We start from the raw sequence: 26065 nt of genomic DNA, 5'->3' as shown, positions 1-26065 counted from the left end.
GAAACGGCTATATAGATGGATGGTCAGCATTTACAAACAAACATTGACTTGGGAGCTGCTGTTCCAGTAATTATTAAAGCACAAGCAACGGCAAACACTTCTACACTCAATCAGAATCTACAAAAAAACAACTTATTCCTCGGATGTGACAAAGCGAACTGAATGTGTAACTGTTCTCTCAAAGTATGAAGAAGGAATTTTGTAAGTGTCAAACATAGATAGGTCAAATTTATTTGTGGCAAATTAAAATTATGAACGATGCTTTTAGATTAACAGTATTATCACAAAACAGGAACACCTCGAATACACCAGCTACTATGGAAACAGATAACTGGATAAAAGGATACAATAAAGATATAGCCTAGTACTCAAGTAACAACTTGAGAAACATCACAAATAGTGGTAGAGGAGGAAGGAGAACTGTAAAGGTTAGAAGAGTTGGATATTATTCTAAATGAAAAACATATATATTGAACCACAGATGTCATATACGTCAAAAAAAGTAAAGTGATTTAAAACATATGGATATTCCATGTGAATATCAATCACCTACTGATTGAATCAGACTGAAAACATTTAATGGCTGGTAGAAAAAAATTGACACCTTCAACTAGCTATGCATGAAGCTAATAAAGAGTATCAATACACCAGTATGGTGGACCAATTTGATCAAATATAGTAAACTAGGTTTTGGTGGGCATACATTTCATAAACTGCTTGCTAGATAACATGCTGATCTCAGGAAGAAATGTTGTGGGGAAAATGCTGAGCCAGCCCTAAAGAGACTAATAATGAATAATTTATTAATGCTGGTTAATAGTCAAAAAGTATAGTGCCTAAAGAGGAATATTGTGCATACTCTGTGAACAAGCAAAGTATTCATGCATCAGAGAACGATGTTTATGTGCTTGCAAAATTAGCTGTATTACAAATTATGAGTCACCTCAGATTTAAGGTTGAACTCGAAGGACTATAGTATGGAATAGTAATCAGAAATAATAGTAAATACCTGGTGCTAATATTTGAAATAATACCAATATAAAGTGCTCGAAATGTGCAACCAATACCTTAACAAACAAAAATTGAAAAATCACATCAACATTACTAATGCAGCAACAAATGTGTTTTGCATCCCAAAAACACATAAATAATAAATCTCAAAGAGTAAATAAACATTGGTGTGGAAAGAATACATTTTGCAAGACACTTATAACCAAGGACACAAATACAAAATATGTTACTGCAAAGAAACAAATATACAAAAAACGGTGCAATATTGTAAATTCAAAAACATCCTATAGAAAGTACAAGTTCCCCTTGAAATGTAAACACACAAAATCAGAGTTACTGTGCGCCACTCAGACAATCAGATTCTGGGAGGCCCAGCCCCTTTAGAGTGTCTGATGCTATGTAGCAGGTAATGATGAAATCAACTGCCACATATCCAAAAGTAGTAAAAATATGTATTAAATATTAGCTATTAAAAACTCTAATCAGTGTGTGGAGGCATAAAATACAAAGGGAGAAATGCATTGTGGATTCTTAATGAAGGTTTATTGGCTACTTTATTATTGGGAGTCTGCCATATACCTTTTTTATTGTTATTATTACATCTGCCTGGCATCCTGTCTATTGTTCCAGTGAGGATCTCACCAAAGAATCACAGGTGCGGATTATTGGAGCTGGAGCTGATTTTTGCTCTACCAAATTTGACTACCAAAATTACCAAATTACCAAATTTGCTCTACCAAATTTGACTACGACTACATAAAATCTTCAAAGCACAGCACTTAAACATTGTGACATATTGCACGATTGGATCTTTGCTTTTTTGTATATGTCTACATGAATTTTAAGCATTTAAGCGACAAGACACTAAGGAGAAATCTCCTTACAAGTCTGCACGATACATTATGTATACAAACTTTTGAATAGAAGGTATTCCTATCTGGGACTGCTCTTATGGGCCTGGTATCCAATTTTTTATTATCTTGCATTTTCTTATCAAGGACAATATTCAGGTTTTATTGTTCACTCTCTTTGGTTTTATGTCAATATTTTAATTTATAATACCTATTTTTAATCTCTGGCGCACCCTATTTCTTGTTTTTGGGGGTTTTGTTTTTGTTTAAGTGTTTTTGAGAAAACCCCCTTAACTAGTTGTGCTGCCTCTAATATCTCTATTTTTTCTCAATTGTCTATCGCTGCCCCGTTACTTTATGGTAGACTTTGATAATGGTATATCTACCTCTTAAAGCGTGTACTTCACTTGTCAAGATGTTGTAAAGGGTTGTTTCTTTACCACTAAAATTATCCTACAATTATTATCATTAATAGTTTTCCATGGAACTCTTGCCTTTTTGTGTTGCAGGGCTTACCAGTGAGGTTTTTGTTTTCTTAGAATGTACCAAATTAACCCCTTCAGGACGGAGTCAATAGTACACGTTCTGATCAAAACAAAACGTAAACAAAAACTGGAATTTGCGCTATATGTCTGTTCACCCGTAGTTCCCCTCTTTCATATTATATGCACCCACACTTATCATATATCATTTTGTTCAGGAGAAACAGGGCTTTAATTTACCATTAACTATTCATATATGGAATATAATTTATTATGAATAAAATAAAAAAAACTGTGAGAAATGTATTTATTTTTAAAAAATGTGTAGTTCCGCCTCACATTTTAGCTGTAAATGTCATAATACTGTTAGGTTTTACTGCAACAAAATGCACATATTTGTAATCAGCGATGTCTCACGAGTACAACAGTACCCCCCATTAACAGGTTTTATGTTGTTTTGGAAAGTTACAGGGTCAAATATAGAACGTTCCATTTTCAAATTGAAATTTGCCAGATTAGTAATGTTACCTTTGAGACGGTGTGGTAGCCCAGGAATGAGAATTACCCCCATAATGGCATACCATTTGAAAAAGTAGACAAGCCAAGGTATTGAAAGTGGGGTATGTTTAGTCTTTGTTAGTAGCCACTTAGTCACAAACACTGGCCAAAGTTAGCGTTCATATTTGTTTTTGTGTGAAAAAAGCAAAAAACGAATATTTGGCCAGTGTTTGTGACTAAATGGCTACTAAGAAAGACTGGACATACCCCACTTGCAATACCTCGGGTTGTCTACTTTTGCAAATGGTATGCCATCATGGGGGTAATTCTCATTCCTGGGCTACCATACGCTCTCAAAGGCAACATAACCAATCTAGCAAATTTCAATGTGAAAAAAATGAAACGCAAGCCTTATATGTGACTCTCTAACTTTCCAAAACACCATAAAACCTGTACATGGGGGGTAATGTTATTCTCGGGAGACTTCACTAAACACAAATATTAGTGTTTTAAAACAGTAAAACACATTACAACAATAATATAGTCCATAAAACTGCCGTTTGTTTGTAAAAAATGCAAAAAACGTCACTTTTACTTAAAATATCATCGTTGTAATACAATTTGCCAGTTTGAAACACTAATATTTGAGTTCAGCGACGTCTCCCGAGTAAAACAGTACCCCCTATGTACAGGTTTTATGGTGTCGTGGAGTATTACAGGGTCAAATATAGTGCTTGCAAATTAAATTCTCTGCACTTTCTCCCTGTGTTGTCAGGCATGTCAATCAAATTTTAATTAATCAAATCACATAATTACGTTAAAAGATTATTTAAATATACATGTAGAATTTTAATATATATACATATATATGTATTTAAATTCTACGTGTATACTAATGTAATCTTTTATGTAATTATATGTATTTATCTATATATATATATTTGCGGTTATTTGTATTTTATATATAGATAGATATATATAGAATGTCATTCTAAGTGTATTTTGTTACCAATATATATATATTAATAACAAAATACAGTTAGAATGAAATTACATATGAATATATAATTTATATTAAATTTTGTTTCAATATTTTATTTATTTATTTTATTATTTTATTTATTTATTATTTTAATTATACGTATATATATATAATATATATGTACATCTATTTTATATATATAATATATATACATATTTATATATATTATATTATATATTATATTAGTATTAAAATACACTTTGTATGACGTTACATATATATAATATGTATATATATTATATATATAATATATATACATATTATATATATATAAAAATATTTTCAATTTATTTTTTAACATGTTTAATTTCTTTTTTTATACTTTCTTACCAGCAGGGGGACTGTCTGATATTTTAGACAGTCCCCCTGCAGGCAGATCCATAGCCAGCTATAGGGGGCCATGTGATCGCTCTTTGAGAGCGATCACATGGCCCCCGGGGGCCTCATTTGCCGTGGGAGGGCTGCCTGGGCTGTCAGGCAGCCCCCCAGAAGAGGATCGCGGCGGAGGTAAGTATAACTTACCTCCTGGGGCTCAAAGCCGTTACGGCGTTCCATGCCGCCGCAACGGCTTTAAAGCCCATTATAATGGGGACGGCATGGAACGCCGTAACGGCGTTAACGGGTTAATGATTTGGCCACTGTTGATTTGTTCTCTATGATGGATTTTTACTTTTTGTTTGCAGCCTAAGGATAGTTGTTTCACTTGCATTGAGAGCTACTTTGACCACATGTTGTGGGTTCACATCAACAGCTTTCTAATGTGAATGCTACACCTGGAATCAACTTAAGACCTATTACCTCCTTAATTAATGACAAAATAACAAAGTAATAGCCCACACCTGTCGCCCACACCTGTCCATAAAACAGCTTTTGAGTCAATTGTCCAATTACTTTTGGTCCCTTGAAAAAGAGTGGGCTACATATTAAAGAGCTGCAATTTGTAAACCCTTCCTCCAATTTGGATGCGAATACCATCAAATTAAAGCTGAGAGAGAGTTATTTTATTGTAACTTTCATTTACTTTTGTAAACAGCCAAAATAACAAAACTTGTGTCAGTGTCCACATATGTCCAGACCTAACTGTATATTCTGATAGAAACATCCATTACTTCATAATACTACTAGCACATTGTGTGTGTTTTGAATACTTGTAGATCAGTATGGATGCAGCTAGACTTACTGAAACCAAATTCTGCAGCCGATCATTTGAGTCGAAAGTATGAGGATACACTATACACAATGATTGAGAATAATTTTAGATAGACAACATACACCAATAAGCAATGGTGGACTCAAAATGTGTATTAGTAATTCAAAGAATAGTTCAATGTTAACAGAGTCATTGTTCTCTAATAGTAATTTAAGTGATATCTTCCCCTGTTCAGTTAAATCATCTAGCAATGGAAGAATAATCTTATAAAGAAAGACATCATCTGTATAACAAAAAAAAGACTTCCCATGACATACTTTTTATTGGAAAACATACCTATGCTTGCTACATGGGACGATGATGATTTATCTGATGATGAAATACTAGTGTCTCTGCTATCTGTATTCTGTGGTGGACTGTCCTGTTGAAATCGCTGCTCTTTTTCTTCATTAGTAAATGAAATGATACCTTGAATAAAGATACAACATTAATTAAATATTAGCTCAATTAAGCAGGTGATAGGTTTTCTTTGCCAGTCAGTCAATTTACAAGTAAAATGTAAAGTTGTGTATATCCTAGCAATGACATGCAATACTAGCAGAGATACAAAAATCGTTATTGCAAATCCTTAAACCACAATTTAAAAATATTTGTGTTAACAAATAAAAATAAAATAAAAAGACTAAACATGCAGACAGTGAACACACTTTCATATACAAATAACCACTGAAAATACAATTTTAAATTGCAAATAATATGACCTATCATATTATTACTTTCTTTGAATCCTCTGAGTATGCAACTTGACCTGAACATCAGAGCATTACTTGAAAAAGTAAAACTAAAGTAGCGCAGTTGGTGAATGTGACAGCTATGATGCCTGTTCAAACCTCAGGGTCACAAGCAGGATTTCCAGCAGGGCTGACAGAGTCATTTTCACTCTTCAGAGAATCATACATTTAGTTCTATTAGTAACAACGCATACTAAAAAGCCATCAGTTTGGTTTAATTAAAAAATGCTTGCAATCAGAGTTCCATTGGGAAAAATATAAAATTATTATTATTAAAACTGTAGGATGGTGTTACTCCAAGTACCCTGACCATTTCATTACTTTGAAGTGGTCATGGTAAATCAAGTCTGTATGTGCAGTGTTTTACTGAGGGAGATTTTGATCATGGCATTGGAAGGTAACTTGTTAGATGTTTGTTTGTTTCTAAGTTTGGAGGGGGCAGATCAACAAGGCAAGGGTTACTTTAACCAAAAGAGAGCAAAAAACAGGTCGCAAGAGTATTCTGAGAACGGACAGCAACTTAAATAGCCTGCCCTTCGGTGGGTCCCCGCTCAGAACTCATGCTGGTGTTAGCTCATCTTGTGCCATAACAGAGAGAACATATCTGAAGCATATCAGACTGATCCCACCCATACGAGCAGTCCAGATCCGACATGCCAGCAAGTTCTCTCTGCACGAGAGACACAGCAACCCCAGATGATCGTTTCAGCCTTGTTAGGCATCATTAGTGAGGCATAGCTGATATCTCTCTAGGCACAGTGAGCAAGGGGTCCATGTCTGGATTACCCTTTAAACTTATGGAGAGCAAAAAACAGGTCGCAAGAGTATTCTTTCATTTAAAGTTTTTCTTTCATTTAACTTTTGTAGTATTAAGAGTTAGGTGGCGCTACATTTACTCTGCATCACCTCTGTGATTTCAATGTGATTTCAAGCAACAAGTTCCAGCGTGAGCAAATTTTTTAAGTCACCCAGTACTCCCTCCCCCCCCCCCCCCCCACCGAGGTGAGGTACTCTTTCATGTAGTGTGTCAGTGTTTTTTTTTGAGACATTGACGTTTGATATTCCGGCACACATCTTTCATTCTTTTTTATTATATGTACTTTTGATTTATTCTCTTCCTCTAATAGGAAGGTATTTATGTTGTTTATTGTTTTTCTGCTTCACTAATACAAGTGCCAGAGTGTGGCTCTGTAGATTTTTACAACATGTAGTGAGTCTACCCTCTTTCTGCTTTCACATTAGACCTTCAGTTTTGGACTGCAACACGCTGTTTCTGTTTAAATTGAAACTGTTGCAGTTTCCCCCATTTGGGAAGGTTATATTATGAACAGTTATAAGAACCAGAATCTTTATTGATACATTGCTGGATTGTGTTACATATACCACTACAGAGGTTTACTTACATTGAAAGGGGGGAAACAACTTCTTAGATTTTTTATACTGCTGTATTTCATTAAAGGTATTTTTATCTTTTAATTATAAGAATTTTTTTTTTCTATCCACCTACACTGTTGGAGCGCACATACAATATCTTGAATTTGTAGTTTCTATTTGCCAAGTTGCTTTTTTTGTATGTAGCTGCCCGTTTCATTGTACATATTGGTTACCAATTTGTATCCATGTATCTAGTACTAAAGCCTTAAGATACACTATATTCTACCATATTATACTACTATATCCTACTATATTCTACCAATACATGATGCCTACTAACATTACAAGTCAACTTTATCAACTCAAAACTAAGACCAAGAAATTTAGTGAATTCATGCACGGTTTAATCTGCATTACAAAACAGGGAAGCCAGCATTGAATTGCCTTTGAAACTTTTAGCACATTTTACTTGGACAACATTGCTTAGTTTATGATATTTCCTTATTTTCAGTGTAGGTTAGCAGATGTTTGTACTATATCAGGTTGTTTATTTGGCATGGGTTATTTCCCACTGGCATCTTCTCCTTATGACAAAGTGCACCCGCCCAACACTCGATATTTCATGTTATATTATGCTCCATGAACAAGCCAAAGCAAAGTGCACCAGCTTGTTAATATTGTATGTTCATACAACTTAGAACTACAAAATGATATTGATTAATTAGAAATGTACTTGATTTATAGCAGACAAGTAGGTGTATTGTGAGCACATATCATACATCTGGTCAAGTCGACAGACTCAGTGAGCAGAGCCGGAGTCTTTTTATAACAGTGAGCTCTTTGGGTAATATCATTAAAAGTTAAATATGATCATATTTAGACAACATGGCTTTCTGGTGAAACATGGAATTAGCCTATCCATCTACGGTTGCCACCTGGCTAGTATTTTACCAGCACAGCTGTTTTTTTGAACATGTCTGGTCGGTGGTGCTGGTACTGCAAAAATACCAGCAATACAGAACGTATTTTCGTATTTTCAGAATGAACACAGCATGTCCAGCATTTACACACATTGCTACATGACAAAATGACACACTCCCTTCCCTATTTATACACAAGAAACACAGAATGACAGACACTACCAAACACATACTCACAGTATACCCACATTGACAAACACAAATACAGCATGCACACAGTCAGACACATTCTGACAGAAAACAGCATACACACAATGAAACACACTATACCATATACAAACAATGACATACATACATACATACATACAGTGAAACAAATATACACACAAACTCAGACACTGCATAACCGTACTGACACAAACACCAAATATATGTTTTTCTCTTATGTAACTCCCTGCGATATTACATAAAATCATTTGATATTCTGTGATATCATGCATGTATTCAAATAATTATGTAGATTAGCATAGCTGGTATTTTTTTTTTTTTTTTAAAAGACATCCCTCTGGAATGTTATTGCAGGTGACAAGACAGAAAAAATATTCAGAAGCGGGAAATGTCACTTTTTTATTAAATATATCACATGTTGAAAAAAAAATATTCTGTAGTAAAACAAGGAAATGTTATCAGCAGTTTAATCACACTATGTGATATATGTAAAACAAGTATGCAACAAAATGAGGTTTATACACTGAACCAGAAATTGCTGCTATTTTGGCCTATAAATTACAATTCTTTTCTCACTTCTCTTGAATTTCATTTGTGTAACCCATCAAGGTTATTCAGTAAACGTGCAATTAGAAATTGATCACAGAGTCAAGTAAGCCAAGCAGCTAAAATGGCAAAAATATCCAAAGTAACTATTTTTCTAGCAAACATGCTTTGGCTTACACTTTACAATTCTTTGGTCAATTCTCAAGAATTCCTCGTTTACTATTCAAACCTGGGTGTGTTAATTAAGATAATAATTGTTCAAATTCATTGGAAAATATATGCACAGTAAATAGCAGTATAGTCTACTAGCAATGCAAAGTGTAGCACATAGTTTCACTAAAGTGCAGTTTTACATAAAGCTCAGTCTTTGGGGTCAATTTGAAAAAACAGAGATTCAAAACAACATATGTGGCCTAACAGCCAAGATGGCCGGACGTGCTCTTGGTGAGCTCCTGCACAACTGAGCAAAATAGCGAAAATTCCGACTAAATAAACCAACTAACATACACAAGCGACCACAAAAGCGGTGCAGGAACGTACAAGGCACACAAGGATGCCCATCCAGCACCACTGCACGATGCAGACACTCTCACCGAGCACGAGGCCTACAAAGCAGCGGGACCCGAGGCCTGGAGGAGGCGGCCGACCCTCCAGCACGAGACCTGTGCGAAAACAAGCGTCGAGTGAAGCCCTGCTACCCCCCCCCCCCTGGACCGGCGGGGGTCATCCCGGTCCCCGCTGGGAGTGATCACCCCAGCACAGCAGCCTAAACGGACGACCAATCCAGCACCTCACCGAGAAGGTAGGGGTCCAGGCAACATGGCGGTACGAGCGCGCCTGGCGCCAAAAAGCCCCCTCTCCAAGCCACCCAGGGACACCCGGGAATTCATCACCCGGCTAAGTAACAGCCTGCAGGCACAGTCCAGCACCATGGGCCAATCCCTCCACCAAGCACTGAGGGTGATAGCGGGATGGATTCGCCCGACCATCCGGCGCCACATAGACAGATACCTGCCTGGAGCCCCCAGAGCGGCCTCCGGCCAGAAACAGGGAACAAACAGGCGAGAAAAGGCCAATGGTCCCTCATGTGCCGACAACCGACCCCACGCACACCAGGGAGAGCCCACTCACCACTCGGCTACACCGGAAACCTCTGAGCACCGAGACACGAATCCACAGCCAGGAACTCACGCTGATCGCCGCGAGACCGCCCGGGAAGCAGCACAGTCTCCTCCTAGCGAACGGCACAGGCAAAGAACCCCACGGAGGCACTTGGGACAAGGACTTTTGCCGCAACGGCAACTCAGGAGAATCCCCAGGGAAGACATGGATCTGCCAAGCTGAGGTATTGGCTGATCGAGCCACATACCGTCGAGCAAGGTACCCATGTCCCCTAAAGGACTTGCAGTTCAACCCCAGCCTGCCGGTACCAAAATAGATGTTAAAAAGACATCATAGTCACTCCCATATAGCTGCCTACAGTTTATTGTTTCTTGCTTATTCATTCCAAAACTGGCGGTGAAACTGCTGATTTATCTATACACTTAAATATGTGCAACTGATACCTAAAGCATAAACGCTCCTAGTCTTACTAATGCACAGCGTTACACTTATCACCTTAAGCGAAACTAGTTTGACTATATACGCTTGCCTGTTTTAGCAGGTTTCACTACACAATACTGTTGTCTACTAAGTCCTACCTAGATCTAGCTTAACTTGCAGTTATCTTTAATGCACCAAGTCTACACACTACATTAGATATGATTAATCGTTCATGTCAACCTCTTAACCATTAACTCATTAACTGTTTGACGCTAGGATGCAGATGCATGTCATGTTTTCCCCCTTTGTCACTCCTCTGTTTTCGACTTTCTGACATGTCCTTCCTACTATCTATACAAGCGAGAACCTACACCATTATATATTGTCTTTCCTAATATTGACATGTACCTACTTCGCAAACGCCAAGACAAATAATGTTATGTTCAACAATGTTTCAAAAAAAAAAATGTGCTTTTACCTCAATGCCACGTATGTTTAAACCTGTGAACTTACTGTGATTATGCTGTTGTGGCAACGTACATCATTCTGTCAAACCATGCACAACAAAAATAAAGAATTAAAAAAAAAAAAAAAAAACATATGTACCAATTTGATTGTGTTGTATATATTTTCCATTTCAGTTGCTTTATTCTATGTTGTGTCACAACAATTCACTGATTTTCAGACACCTTTATATCTGCTTTACCTGAAAATAGTTTCTTTAAAATGTAGACATTGGAGAAGGTTTAAGCAGTTTCTGTTGCCTCATATTGCAAAAAAAAAAAAACACTGTTTAATATATATGCCCCAATGAAACATGCATGCATTGATTTATTTAAGTTTTTTTTCCATTGGGATATTTCTAAAAACAGCTTGCAAATGCTGCACATCTCTTGTCTGCTGCCTATGCAAGCCCTCTTCTTTTAACCCAGCCAGTCTCACTGTGGCTTTCCAATCACAGACTTCCCAAGGCAACTCAATGAGAAGTCTTTGCAAGACAGGTGCTCTGGGCAGTTGCTTGACTCTTAAATCTGCACTTTTTGTAAAATAAAAAAAAAAAGAGATCACACTCTTCACACATAAAGCACATCAGCTAGCTGAAGTGCTGCAGAGGTCTGGAGCATCCATTTAAGTGCTGTCTAGCAGCATCCCCTTTAGTGCTTCTATTTGTTCATATTCACATATTACTCAAAACCAAAGATTGCTTACATATGCCGGCAATTGCATACAGATATTATTATATCTCACTGCTTAAACTAACCAACAACTTTTCAAATGAAAGCCTTTCTAGATGCTGGCTAGAGTTGTACCTACAGTATTTATGATACATTTCCCACTAAAATCCCAATTTTATCAAATGTAATAACTATGTTGCAGAATTTGATTTTGACGCTGAGCAATGCAGAATTTCAGTGCAGCACCAGGACATACATTTCCCAGCCCGAGTATGATCATACTTATGGATAAAAGAAGGGCCACCATCATCTTAGTCCCTCTCTCATTATTAATCAGTAATAGAGAAACACATATCTCTCTTTCTTTCACAGTATATCAGTTATAGGAGAGGGGTTGAAATAAGGAATGAATCTGCAAGCCAGGTGCTCTGGGCAGTTACTTGACTCAAATCTGCACTTTTTGTAAAATAAAAAAAGAGATCACACTCTTCACACATAAAGCACATCAGCTTGCTGAAGTGCTTCAGAGGTCTGGAGCATCCAATTAAGTGCTGACCTGGAATTTAACTTCAACTAATCGTGAACAAGCCAAGACATAAATGACCCAATTCTGCTCTCGCCCTATCTCTATATCTAAAAATCATGCAATACAAAAGTTGCATGTATCACGAGAAAGCAATGCATTTTGTGGCTCCCTCACTGCCATTATTTTAGCCATAACACAGTACACCAAGAAGTATCTATGTATAATTTGCTACTGATCGTTTATCGTGTATTTTTACATCTGACTATTGTGATATGTTATTGTTTTTAATGAATCTTGAATGTTTATGTGTATGAGGGCGAGATTACATTACACTCAGTACAAATACTATATGCTATGTATAATTTTCAATGAGCTATTTTATAAAAAAAATCCTTAGTTATTGTGTTTCCAAGTAGGCGCTAGTTATAAATAAACCTAGATACATTCTAATATGATAGATGCCAAAGCAATTTGTTATTACCTTGAAATAAGCCACGTTTCCATGGTGATACATTCACAGTGTAAGGCGTTGATGTGCCAGGGTTTACAGTAATGGTTTGAGGTCCACCTACAATTGGAATATCTGATGTCACCTGAAAATTAATAATAAAATGCAACTACAGGTTATATACAAAACATCAAGAATTATATTTTGACAACTACATAACAGCTTAAGAAAAAATAATGAACTGATAATCCCAATAATGCCTAAATTAACAGCTGTTGAATGTTAAATACTGCTGTCATAAACAGTGAAACTTAGCTAGTTGGTAGAAATATACACAGCTAGTCATTAAGCATTCTGTGCATTAAAGGACCACTCTAGTGCCAGGAAAGCATACTCGTTTTCCTGGCACTAGAGTGCCCTGAGGGTGCCCCCACCCTCAGGGACCCCCTCCCGCCCGGCTCTGGAAAGGGGAAAAGGGTTAAAACTTACCTTTTTCCAGCGCTGGGCGGAGAGCTCTCCTCCTCCTCTCCGCCTCCGTTCCTCCCCGTCGGCTGAATGCGCACGCGCGGCAAGAGCTGCGCGCGCATTCAGCCGGTCGCATAGGAAAGCATTCATAATGCTTTCCTATGGACGCTTGCGTGCTCTCACTGTGATTTTCACAGTGAGAATCACGCAAGCGCCTCTAGCGGCTGTCAGTGAGACAGCCACTAGAGGAAAAAGGGGAAGGCTTAACTAATTGATAAACATAGCAGTTTCTCTGAAACTGCTATGTTTATAAAAAAAATAGTTAACCCTAGCTGGACCTGGCACCCATACCACTTCATTAAGCTGAAGTGGTCTGGGTGCCTAGAGTGGTCCTTTAAGTTTATACATTAGAAGGAGGTGAAAATTTGATATTATTTGAAATTAAGCTAGCATAGTGTAAAGATAATAAACTGATGACAAGACAACTATAATAATATACAACTTTTAAGATATTTTCTAGTGCTGAGGTCCCCAATAGGTAGATCATCAGATGTTTAAAAACAACAGCTTCAATGATGCTTTGTCATTCTAAAGCATGGGTCCTCAAACTCCGCCCCCCCAGATGTTGCTGAACTACAACTCCCATGATTCTCTGGCTATCTATGTAATTCAAAGAATCATGGGAGTTGTAGTTCAGCAACATCTGGGGGGCCGGAGTTTGCGGACCCATGTTCTAAAGGCATGCAAAGCATCATGTAGTTCTACAACAACTGGGGATGTACTCTTTGGGCACCCGTGCTCTACTGCATTGTTCTTAATTCCTGTTCAAGTAAAATACTAAAATGGCATAGAGTATAAATGTAAAAAAAATAATTTATGAATAAAATTAAATATGCAAATTTGCTAGCAATTTGTAAGTATAGATGCTCTGCATTTTCTGTAAAAATCTACATACATTTCCACCTTGTCATTTCATGTACATTAAATAGTCTCTGTTATAACAGTGGCATCATGAAATACACAGGACGCTTATATAACACTAGCCCTAGGAAGTAACTTGTGCTGTATCTGTTTGATCCTCTTGGGGTAATCAGAAAATGTCCCCAGTCTTGCATCATAAAGAAGCACCCATTCTATATCGTTTCTTCTAACACTCACAAAAAGCTCTGCTCAATAGCCTGGTCCAAAACAAAAATATCCGGCATATTGATTTCATAATCACACTGATTCAGTTAGCTGCACAGAATGGAACATGGTTTGTGGCATGTGTCTTCAGAATAAACAACATTCCGGTGTGCTCTTCAAACTAAGCCATCAGGCATGAGTTATGTAGTATGTCACAAATAGTTAATAATAATAATAGCTATTAAGGAAGCAACTAAGTGAGAGAAAATGTAAGTGTAATACTTTTCATTACTTTCCTGTTGCTAACACATCATGCTGGTAGATAAAAAAGGTCAGACCTCACAAAAATAAAGTTAAAGATTTAGTGGTATACATAAGTGCAATATTTGTCTTTAAAACAGAAACAAACTAATTCTTCCAAACATTTCAGCATTTGCAAAACAAGAGACCTTGCTCTGCAGTTTTATTTTATTGTGTCCATTCATCTCCCTTCGAAACGATCTGCCAGAAATCTAATGGTAAGTGTGTAACTGGCACATATCAATTGTAGCATTCACAAGAGTTAACACAAGCAACAGTTATTTCATGACCTAAATGGTCTAACTTAGAAAAGCACAATTTTTTACTTTAACTCTGTTTCAAAGTTATTTTTAGAATGTTTACAATTTCAATACAATCACGGAATAAAAAATATATTTATACAATTCTTTTCTTATTGTATGATCTGTAGGACTAGAAAAATAAGTTATTTGCAAAGCATGTGCTCTAAATTAATATATTATGTTTTATTAGTATTTGTAATATCTTCCAACCACAACACATTATATTCTGGACAGACGACGGATATATTCCGTCATGATTCCCTTTTATTCCAGAAGTTGTGTCATTAAGGGGTTAAACTATATTTCATCTCATTTGGAGTTAGGTAATCAAAAGTTCCTCATGCTTAAATAAATACACACACACGCAGTGTTAACAGACCAAGGTATTGACAGGTAAAAACAAGAACAATGTAAAGCACAGAGGTTCAACACCATTAGCCACTTTGGTTAGAACAATACCAGTAAAGTTCTTAGTTATGGAACAAATTTGAAGAGGAAATAGACAGTAATACATACACAATAATACTATGGCAAATGAGAAGTCAAGCAACATGCTGCAAATTTCATAATTGGAAGGTATGTATGTACCTTACTACTGCACTTAAGGAATTAAGGAATTTTTACTAATTTAGTTTATGTATATTTTATGTCATATATATTAGATGTCATTTGCTTATATTTGAATACCTAAAATCATTAAAACATGTCAGTTAATAATTATATATATATATATATATATATATATATATATATATATATATATACACACATACATACACATATGCAAACATCTTTCTCTGCAATACAAATGAAAAAGAAGGAAAGTACATAAATTGATCTGAACTTTATTCTAAACTCTGAAATTGCTTCAACTCTTACCTTGAATGTCAATTTGTTGTTAGTATAATTGGGCACCATAAGGACCTTCTGTGTAATTTGCCTCACTTGGCAATCTATCACGATATGATCCACTGCCAGGGGTTCTTGGCCAATACCTTTGAGGCCAAATATATGTTCTGTGCCATCTGTTTCATTTTGAAGTATTAGTCTTCCCTGTTAAAAAAAAAAGGGAAGGTATTGAGTCTTTGGCTGTAAACATCTCATTTTTAAATTCCAAAATGCATCCTTTAAACAATTAATTATACAACCAGCTTAAGATCTGAATTACATAAATTGTTTTCTCCCTTGACATTTTGGTTTACAGAATAAACTGCATAAATAACTGAGTTTAATTATACTGCATTATAAACTTAAACTCAATAATGTATCCTATTGTGTAGCCACAAAATGTTTTAACATAATTTAATCTTAATATAGCAACACATGGGGAGTGACCAGACGATGATAAAGTAAGGTGCACGGGCAGGGAACTCCCACTCGATACCTTTCCTTAAACACTGTACAAAGTATAAAACTGCACAAATTACCTACCTTGAAGAGATTGTCTATACGCACCTAAATGCGATCAACTGGCTCTAAATTACATAAAGTAGGAGGGTGAAGCCTGCATGTGGCTGTCGAACCTCAAGGGCAAAGAGCCCAAGATGGCGAATCCAGGCCTGTGTCTCCAGCCTCTAGTGTGGCAGACTGTTTCAGCTGCGGCAAAGATGGCAGTGATTGAAGTCACCATTCAGATGATGATGGACAAGTTCCAGGCTTCAATGAGTATCTCCATGCTGACAGCAAAAGTCCACAAAGAAAATGCTTCATTGGGACCACATGGACAATCTACAATCTTTAACACAAAATGACTCACCAAGGCATACAATTCCATGGTGGATGTGCATGAGACCCTAGAACACTGCGTGGCAGTGGCTGAGTTAAAACAAATTGATTTAGAGGATCGTTCCAGGAAGAAAAATTTCCGGCTACAAGGAGTGGACATACGCGGGCAATCATGTACTCTAGAATTTTGTGGATCTTACTTCCTTTGCTGCCCTTCACGGTACTCAATGATTTGCTCCTGTCCGAGTACATAGTTTGCAGCGTCTTAGCTTATCCTGCACCATAGACTCATGACATACCCTCCCAGCTGGTGCTATGTCTCATCACTTTTTTTTTTTTAAAACAACTTTTTATGCAGGTTCCCACCACCACCTACTCTCTTCACTCATCCCTTCCACCTTCCTTATTTTCATTTGATTTTGTTTTCTTCCTGTGTTAAAGAAGATTTCAATATTTAGTCTTTCTTTTATAAGGGGTGGGGAAATGAGATATACGGTGGCGAAAGATGTACAACAGGTGAACGTTGTACACGTCTTGTAAGCTGCTATCCTAGAAAAGCTCTATTACATTGAAAGATTCACAATGTCCTCAACTGTACTAAATATAAAATGCATATTGTATTTGCATACCTCCCTTTTTGCTTTCTGTTCCCTGAAAAATGCAAAGTTCAATGAAGAATTTTAAATAAAAAAAAGCAACACATAAACTCAACTATCATAGTTATATCAAAATCACCACTGTATGACATATGGGCCATCACTAAATCCTGGACCAGTGGTTATCATATCTTGCAAGACTGAATCGAGAACCACTGATGTACCACATCTACTTATATTGTAATGATGGGAAGCCATGTCCTAAAAAAAATATACATATTACTTGTAATAAAAGTAAGTGTATATATATATATATTGTCTTATTATTCTGATGAATTAGTACTCATAGTTCCAAGTCTGTATGTAATTGGGTCAAATGTCTTAAATCTCTTAATAAGTAAGAAATTCAGCCATGATAGTTGACTAAAATGCCAATCTGACAAATAACCTAGTAATGTGATAGAAAACTGATTTTATAACAAGACACGGAGGCTCATATTGCATAACCCTTTCTTTACTGTCCACCAATAGCAGCAAAGAATACAAACATAATGAAAAAATGAAGAACATACATTAACATAGGCCCCTCCCCGCTCAGGTCCCGGTATATTAGGCAGCACTTCCCTTCCATATCCCTATTTCTTTGCTGCTCCGATCAAAGATAAGTACATGTCACTTTGCCTTTATAGTTATTTCTTTCAATACCGTTTTAAATTTATTCTCAGTATTATTAGTTGTTTACTCTATATAACCTTTAGCTATTGTTACTATATTCTTATTATTGTTATTAATTTTATTAGTATTTTATTAGTATTTTATTAATATTTTATTAATATTATATTTACATTATTCTATCCTGATTTACCTTATTGCTTCTTGCTTTAATTGTTTTTCCTCTCTGCATACTTGGTAGTTGCTATTGTGCCCAGGGTCCAGACCCCCTTTATTTTTCTCTTATTCTCCGTTTTACTTTCTTCTTTGCTTTTCCCGCATCGGCGCCATTTTGCGCACGTTTTTTCTCAAGCTGTCTTTCATAATGCACACTAGCCGCTCACCGTTCGGCAGTTAGGGCCATTCGGCTGTTTGCTGCGTTCGCCTGTTTCTTGCGAACGGCCCGTTCGTCAGTTTCGTATTTTGTCCTATACTCACCTTATTCATCTAATTCATCTAATTCATCTAATTCACCTCTTTTAAAACGAACGTTCGGTTGTTTCTCTTTATTCACCTTACTTCATTTTTGGCCGCGAATCTCGCGAGATTCTCGGCGGCCATTTTTCTAAACTTCCTGTCTTCTTCCCTATTCCCTGTCAGAGTGTGCACTGGTCTGGGCCCTGGTGAGATCGTTTTTTCTTTGCTTGTTAGTACTTTGGGTGACTAACCCAAATCTGTTCCTTGTCAGTTTTTCCTGAGATTTAGTATTGATTACCTAACTATTCTCACTCTATCTAAAATGCCTAAACCCAGACTAAATTCTGGTTCACCTCCCTCTGGGGAGTCTGATGCCCCACTCAGCAGGGGAGAAGCCCCTGTCACCTCAGGTAATTCACCTGCTCGCTCCGACAGAACTACCCACTCAGATGGGACTCAGTTCTTAGCGCTTCAGCGCTCAGTGACAGACGCCATTATGGCAGCCATGGGGTCCATGTCCTCTACTCTCTCCCACACCATTTCCCAGGCCCTCCAGCCACGTCCGCATCCTCCTGTGGACCCACCGGGAGATTTACCCAGGAAAGCTACCCACAAATCTAGATGTCCCTCTGCCTCCAGAAACACCATGACTGGCGTACCTTCGGTCGCCCCTGAAAGCGTGTCACAACCACGCAAGAGAGCCTTTCCGCGCCAGGCAGAACGGGCGCGGCTATGGAAATGTGCCAGAGCACAGGTAGAGAGCGACTCCGACTCAGAAATCGGGTCAAGTGAGGAGGCTAGGATCGAGTCTGACAGTGACTCTGAAGCGGATGCCGCTAATACAGGTTTTGATCTCCTTCCCTCTGCCCAGGCAGAGACGTCCGGAGGCGAACCAGGGACTAGGCACTCCGCGGCTGCGGAGTCCGCCCTTGTGGATCCGTCGGGCGTTCCACTCTTCGACCCGGATGATTTACACCATCCGAGATCAGCAGAGTGGCTCCCGGCCGACCACGTTGCCACATATTTGGAGAAGTGGGTGCGTCACCCACTTAGCAAAGCGGCACGCAACAAATTGAGGGCAGAGTGTCCAAGGCCTGTTGTGCCTAACAAAGCTTGCGACACTCCCGAGGTAGACCCCAAGATGACCCAATTCCTTACCAAGCTAGGCTGGAATCCCCGTAAGGGGCTCGAATCCGCCTTAAAATCCTGCCAGGATAAGCACCTGGACATATTTGGCCCATTGGCTAAACTATTTGATTTGGCGGAAGACGCCAGAGCGGAAAACCGCATGGTTGACCCTGAAGTCCTCCGTGGCTGGGTCCAGAGAGCAATCTGTATTGCAGGGAATGTTAACACCTCATTATCAATTGAGAGACGTAAGGCTATCTTATTTAAGATAGAGCCCAAATTGGCTAACCTCGCCCTAACAGAAGCCGGTAGGGACGCCCAAGGCCTCCTCTTCGGCGATTCCTTTATAAAGGACCTGGGTCGATTTGTTGGGGCATTTACTGCCCTGGATAAGGCTCAATCCTCTATGAGGCGAGTTTTCCAGGGACGGGTCTCTACCAGGGCCGGCAGATCCAGGAGCCGTCTGTCCGGCCGGAACTATTTCCAGTCCCGTGGCACGGGACGAGGCTCCTTTCACCAACGCTCTCAATACCAGGAGGCTAACACCCGCCCCTCCTTCTTCCCATCTCGAGGACGCCCGTGGCGATCTAGAGGCTTCCGAGGACAATCTGGTTTGAGACGACCCTACGGTGAGTTACCTCAAGCCTCATGTTTTTTCTCATGTTTGTGTAGGGGGCAGACTCCAGCATTTTTTGCCAGCTTGGTCACAAATTACCTCAGACCCCTGGGTACTGACTACCATTCGAGGGTTTCACATAGAACTGATAGACAACTTCGTTCATATTCCCCCTCCTCGACCGATCTGCTTTTCACTCCAGGATCGCAGACGGACCGACATGGAGCTTTCCACCCTTCTTACCAAAGGGGCTATAGAAAAAGCACCTCCCGAACCCACAGGGGTCGTAAGCAATATTTTCCTGGTGGAAAAGAAAGGCGGATAGTTGAGGCCCGTCATAAATCTGTGCCCCCTCAATGCCATAGTCCGATACCGCCATTTCAAAATGGAAGGTATTCACCTACTACGGGACCTTCTCCTTCACGGAGACTGGCTAGCAAAGCTAGACCTCAGGGATGCATACCTGACGGTGCCGATTGCATTGGACTCCCGAGACCTCCTACGCTTCCAATGGCAACACGAGACTTGGTGGTTTACATGCCTACCCTTCGGCCTCTCCTCAGCACCGTGGTGCTTCACAAAGCTACTACGCCCTGTGATGGCATGGCTACGCAGCTGGGGAGTTCGTCTAATCGTATACTTAGACGACATACTCCTTATGGCTCAAGATCACTCCACTCTCCTTGCCCACCTACGGCTGGCCATAAACCTCCTTTCCCGCTTGGGCTTCGTTATCAATTGGGAAAAGTCATGCCTAACCCCCGCCACGCGGATGGAATTCCTAGGATTCCTCGTGGACTCAGGGGAGGCGACTCTGAGCCTGCCAAGGTCCAAGATACTCGCCATATGCAAGGAGTTACGCAGAGCACTGGTACGGCCCCAACTCACCCTGAGACAGCTGGCACGACTCATTGGCCTACTGGCCTCATCTATACAGGCAGTGTTCCCGGGCCCACTACACTACCGGGCACTGCAAAGACTGAAGATCGCACACCTGAGAGCCGGTGCATCCTACGCAGACCAGATGTCACTGGACACCGAAACGAAAGACGAACTGCGTTGGTGGATTCTCAACCTGTCCGCATGGAACGGCAAGGCGATCTTCGGCCCGCAACCGGAATTCACAATCGACTCCGATGCAAGCCTCCACGGATGGGGAGCCCATTGCGAAAGGGATTTCTACAGGAGGCCGTTGGTCGGCAGCCAAGTCACGGCTACACATCAACGCACTGGAACTTCTGTCAGGCTCCTTCGCCATCCGCAGCTTCGCGAGGGACAGAGCCCTAACTTGCATCCGTCTGCGCATGGACAACGTCTCCGCGGTGAGATATGTCAACCACCTGGGGGGTACACAGTCAGCAGTGCTGGCCGCCCTGGCGAAGGACTTTGGGGAATTCTGCCTGGAACGGAACCTGATGGTCCAAGCGGAGTATCTACCTGGTCTCCACAACGTCCAAGCGGACTGGGGGTCACGTTATCTTTCAGACTCCAGCGACTGGAAGTTGGACATGGAGGCGTTCTCCAGTTTATCGTCTCTCTGGGGTCCATTTTCCATAGACCTCTTCACTTCCCAACTCAACACCCAGCTATCTCGATTCTTCAGCTGGAGACCAGACCCGATGGCGGAGGCAGTAGACGTCTTCCTGCAAGACTGGAGCAGGGACCTCCTATGCCTTTCCACCGTTTTCCATGATTCCACGCTCCCTCCTCCAGACCCGCAGACACCGGGCAGAATTAGTCATGGTGACCCCATTCTGGGAAACCCAGTCTTGGTTCCCCCAAATTCTCGAGATGACGATGGACTACCCACGGCTACTACCGTCACACCACAATCTACTGCTAGACCCGATGGGACGGTGTCACCCGCTCCGATTGGACGGCTCCCTCCCACTCCTGGCATGGCGGATCTCCGGGGACCCTGGGAAATCCAAGGAGTTTCGGACACGACTAGACGCCTGTTGGCGGAGGCATGGGCCCCAGGAACTAGACGAGATTATGGGTCAACTTGGCGAGCTTGGACTAGCTGGTGCATGGCTAGGGACGCGGATCCCGTTTCGGCCCCTGTAACCATGGTCCTGCAATTTTTGACGTCCCTCTTCGAGGCGGGGAAGGCTTACAGGACTATCAACCTTTACAGGTCAGCCATCTCTGCAATTCATCAAGGTTTTGATGGATGCCCAGCGGGTCAACATCACTTAGTGTGCCGGCTCCTCAGGGGCTCGCGATTCTCCCGACCACCCAGGCCTCGCTACTCCACGACATGGGATGTGTCCGTTGTACTATCCTTTATCTCGTCGTGGCCCGCTAACTCAGCGCTCTCCCTGAAGCAACTTTCTGCCAAATTGGTTTGCCTGCTCTGCCTCATATCTTGCAAGAGGGTCTCGGACGTTAGAGCCCTGGACTTCGATGCCAAGTCATACACCCCGGATGGGGTCACGTTCAACATCAGTCACCGGACAAAAACCTCTATCAAGTCGGTGTCCTATCCAGCTTTTCCTGCCTCTCCAGCATTATGTCCCGTGGCTTGCCTTCGCAAATACGAAGATCGTACCAAACTTCATCGTTCACATGTCTCCCCACAGCTGTTCCTGTCCTTTCGACCACCCTTCCGACCGGTCTCTAGCACCACCTTGTCACGCTGGGTGCGATGGTTATTGGATCAGGCGGGCATCGATACCACTATCTTCGGCGCCCATTCGGTCCGGGGGGCCTCAGCATCCTCGATGATGACCGCAGGGGCTCGTCTGGAAGATATTATGAGGACAGCCGACTGGTCTAGGGAATCTACTTTCCGTGAATTTTACTTTCGCCTGGCCCCACATACTTTTACGGCAGTAGTTAATCAGCTTTAAACTTGCAATATGAGCCTCCGTGTCTTGTTATAAAATTGCATGATTTTGCTATTACATGACGAAAAGTCATGATTTTATTAAAGACACGGAGGCGAGTATTGTCCCGCCCACGTTTATTATTCAGGTTTCCCCACCCATTTTGTATGGTCGCAATGAGTCACATCGAATAATTTTGGTACGGTAAGTGGGGCCATGTCTCAAGGTTTGGTTTATGTTATGATAAGTTTACTAATCACTCTAGGATGTGGGTTTGTATTCATTTGAAATTTTTTCTCCTCAGTTGGTACCTGACAATAGTTGCAATTATCGATCTTAACCTCTCGGCTCCTGTTTCTTTATGTTTTCACAGCCTGATCCAATAAGATGGCATGTTGTTATCCAACTTGAAAGGACTCTTCCCGCTGAAAATCTCTGGTCCTACAGCTCATCTGGTCCTGCTTCCCTGTTGTGAGATTCCCTAATGTGGACTATTGGACTCTGTTCTTGTTCTTGTTCGGACATTGTTACAAGGTCGCATCTTCAGAAAGAGGGATATGGAAGGGAAGTGCTGCCTAATATACCGGGACCTGAGCGGGGAGGGGCCTATGTTAATGTATGTTCTTCATTTTTTCATTATGTTTGTATTCTTTGCTGCTATTGGTGGACAGTAAAGAAAGGGTTATGCAATACTCGCCTCCGTGTCTTTAATAAAATCATGACTTTTCGTCATGTAATAGCAAAATCATGCAATTGTATTAGACTATCTTTGTCAGAATTATATAACATAACTACACATATTGTGTTGAACAGAGATCTTCCTAAACAATTGGAGTACCAATTACAGAAAGTCCAAAACAGTAAAGCAAGAATTATACTGGATACAGAATCTTGGTAACACATCACTCCAGTATTGAAGCAACTACATTGGTTTCCAATTAAACTGATAGTTCTCATCCACCTGTAAGGAATAGATTTCTGTCCCAAATTGTCTGACAAAGTGATAAAAATCCTACATAGTAGAAGTCAATGGTCAAACAGCATTGCCCACCCAGCAGTCATTATCACAAATAGGGTTTGTACATTCTGTGAATCAGAAAACGCACATTCTCTGTGCTATAAATACATTATATCAAACCTCTGAATTGCAATATGATAATGGTAACATGATTTTTTATTTACAATATATTGTGATTGTAACTGGAATCATATATTTTATCATTTATCAGTTTATCATTTACATTAAAGAGAAAACTAAGAGAAAGGAAATATGTGGAAGTCATGAAAATAGAAAATCAGCTCTTTTGTTTGCACAGCTTTGCACTTACCAGACACATGCATCGTGAAACAGGCTTAAACATCAGAGAGTACTGAGCTGTTTCACCTGCTGGTATAAACAGATATGGAGGGCCATAAAATGAACCTCCTTCCAAGACAGCTTTTATCTTCCAGTCTTGTTCGGTCATGTTACTCTACAAAATAAAGATTAATATTTTTATTTTTAGTGCAGAACATAATCTAAGGTAAATGAATATACATGAGGCAGAATGTTATTATCATTATCATAGGACCAGAACAGAGGAATAGTCAAATTACCTAATGTATAGCTAATGATGCAGAGCACATCCACTGATCATCATTAACTGCTAACCCAAACACTTGCTTAATATTATTTGCCATTAAAGTTTTTAAGAGAGTTCTAGCTTTCTGTGTTGCTTGGTAACCTAATTTGCCTAAAAGAGATAAAAATGCTCAATAAAAATTGATTTTGAAGCAAAAAACAATTCCATAATGTTGTTTTTATTGTATAATTTTAGTAAACTTTAATATTGTGTTTTTTCATTGAAAATTACACAAATCTTCACATATCCCCCATGGAGCCTGGCATTGTTCTAAACAGTTACACAGAAATTTGAACTATAAGCACTTTGTTATCATCTGCTCTAAGGCTGACAAACAGAAAAACTAGACTAATTATACAAACAATCTAAACAAAATATGAAAGTTATCTTTCTAACACCCCTTAGTATATTTTGAATTTAAAACTTTGCCTAAGTGTTCGTTAATATGTAAGCTGTATTAGAAACATAGAATGTGACGGCAGATAAGAACCATTCGGCCGATCTAGTTTGCCCAATTTTTAAATACTTTCATTAGTCCCTGACCTTATCTTATATTTATGATAGCCTTATGCATATCCCACGCATGCCCAAACTCCTTTGCTGTGTTAACCTCTACCACTTCAGCTGGAAGGCTATTCCATGCATCCACTACCTTCTCAGTAAAGAAATACTTTCTGATATTATTTTTAAACCTTTGCCCCTCTAATTTAAGACTATGTCCTCTTGTTGTGGTAGTTTTTCTTCTTTTAAATATAGTCTCCTCCTTTACTGTGTTGATTCCCTTTATGTATTTAAATGTTTCTATCATATCCCCCCTGTCTCGTCTTTCCTCCAAGCTATACATGTTAAGTTCCTTTAACCTTTCCTGGTAAGTTTTATCCTGCAATCCATGAACCAGTTTAGTAGCCCTTCTCTGAACTCTCTTTAAAGTACAATACTCCAAGTGAGGTCTCACCAGTGTTCTGTACAATGTTATGACCACTTCCCTCTTTCTACTGCTAATACCTCTCCCTATACAACTAAGCACTCTGCTAACATTTCCTGCTGCTCTATTACATTGTCTGAAATAATTACCCGTAAATTCCTCTCCTCAGATGTTGGGGTTAGGACTCTATCAAATATTCTGTACTCTGCCCTTGGGCTTTTACGTCCAAGATGCATTATATTGCACTTATCCACAATAAATGTCAGCTGCCACAACTCTGACCATTTTTCTAGTTTACCTAAATCATTTGCCATTTGGCTTATCCCTCCTGGAACATCAACCCTGTTACATATCTTAGTATCATCAGCAAAAATACATACCTTACCATCAAGACCTTCTGCAATATCACTAATAAAAATATTAAAGACAATGGGTCCAAGTACAGATCCCTGAGGTACCCCACTGGTGACAAGCCCATGCTTTGAATATACTCCATTGACTATAACCCTCTGTTGCCTGTCACTCAGCCACTGTCTATCTTGCAATTACTTGTCTCTCATTTAAATGAAAATACATCTATATAACCAAATTACAAAAAAAAAAAGGCACATTTGAAATTAATCACTTTGCAAACACTGTATTACATTTTAATAATGTAATTATTTGGCATCAATCACCACATCACAATAAAAAAAATAGCTGTTATTTTACACATAGTATG

At 39.5% G+C, this 26065-nt stretch overlaps 1 protein-coding gene across 1 annotated transcript in view; it reads right to left on the bottom strand.

The window, feature by feature from the left end:
- The window catches only part of CFAP47 (cilia and flagella associated protein 47), a 356049-nt gene that overhangs the window by 146549 nt on the left and 183435 nt on the right, over positions 1–26065 (bottom strand). Inside the window, exons 48-51 of the mRNA XM_063457869.1 lie at positions 24126–24269; positions 15656–15829; positions 12618–12729; positions 5371–5502 (exon numbers count right to left, since the gene is read on the bottom strand). Coding sequence (XP_063313939.1) covers positions 5371–5502; positions 12618–12729; positions 15656–15829; positions 24126–24269 — 562 coding nt within the window. The remainder of the gene's footprint in view (positions 1–5370; positions 5503–12617; positions 12730–15655; positions 15830–24125; positions 24270–26065) is intronic.

This window comes from Pelobates fuscus, chromosome 1, assembly GCF_036172605.1.
Source record: "Pelobates fuscus isolate aPelFus1 chromosome 1, aPelFus1.pri, whole genome shotgun sequence".
Taxonomy (NCBI): Eukaryota; Metazoa; Chordata; class Amphibia; order Anura; family Pelobatidae; genus Pelobates; species Pelobates fuscus.
This window is presented reverse-complemented; position numbering and strand designations above follow the sequence as displayed.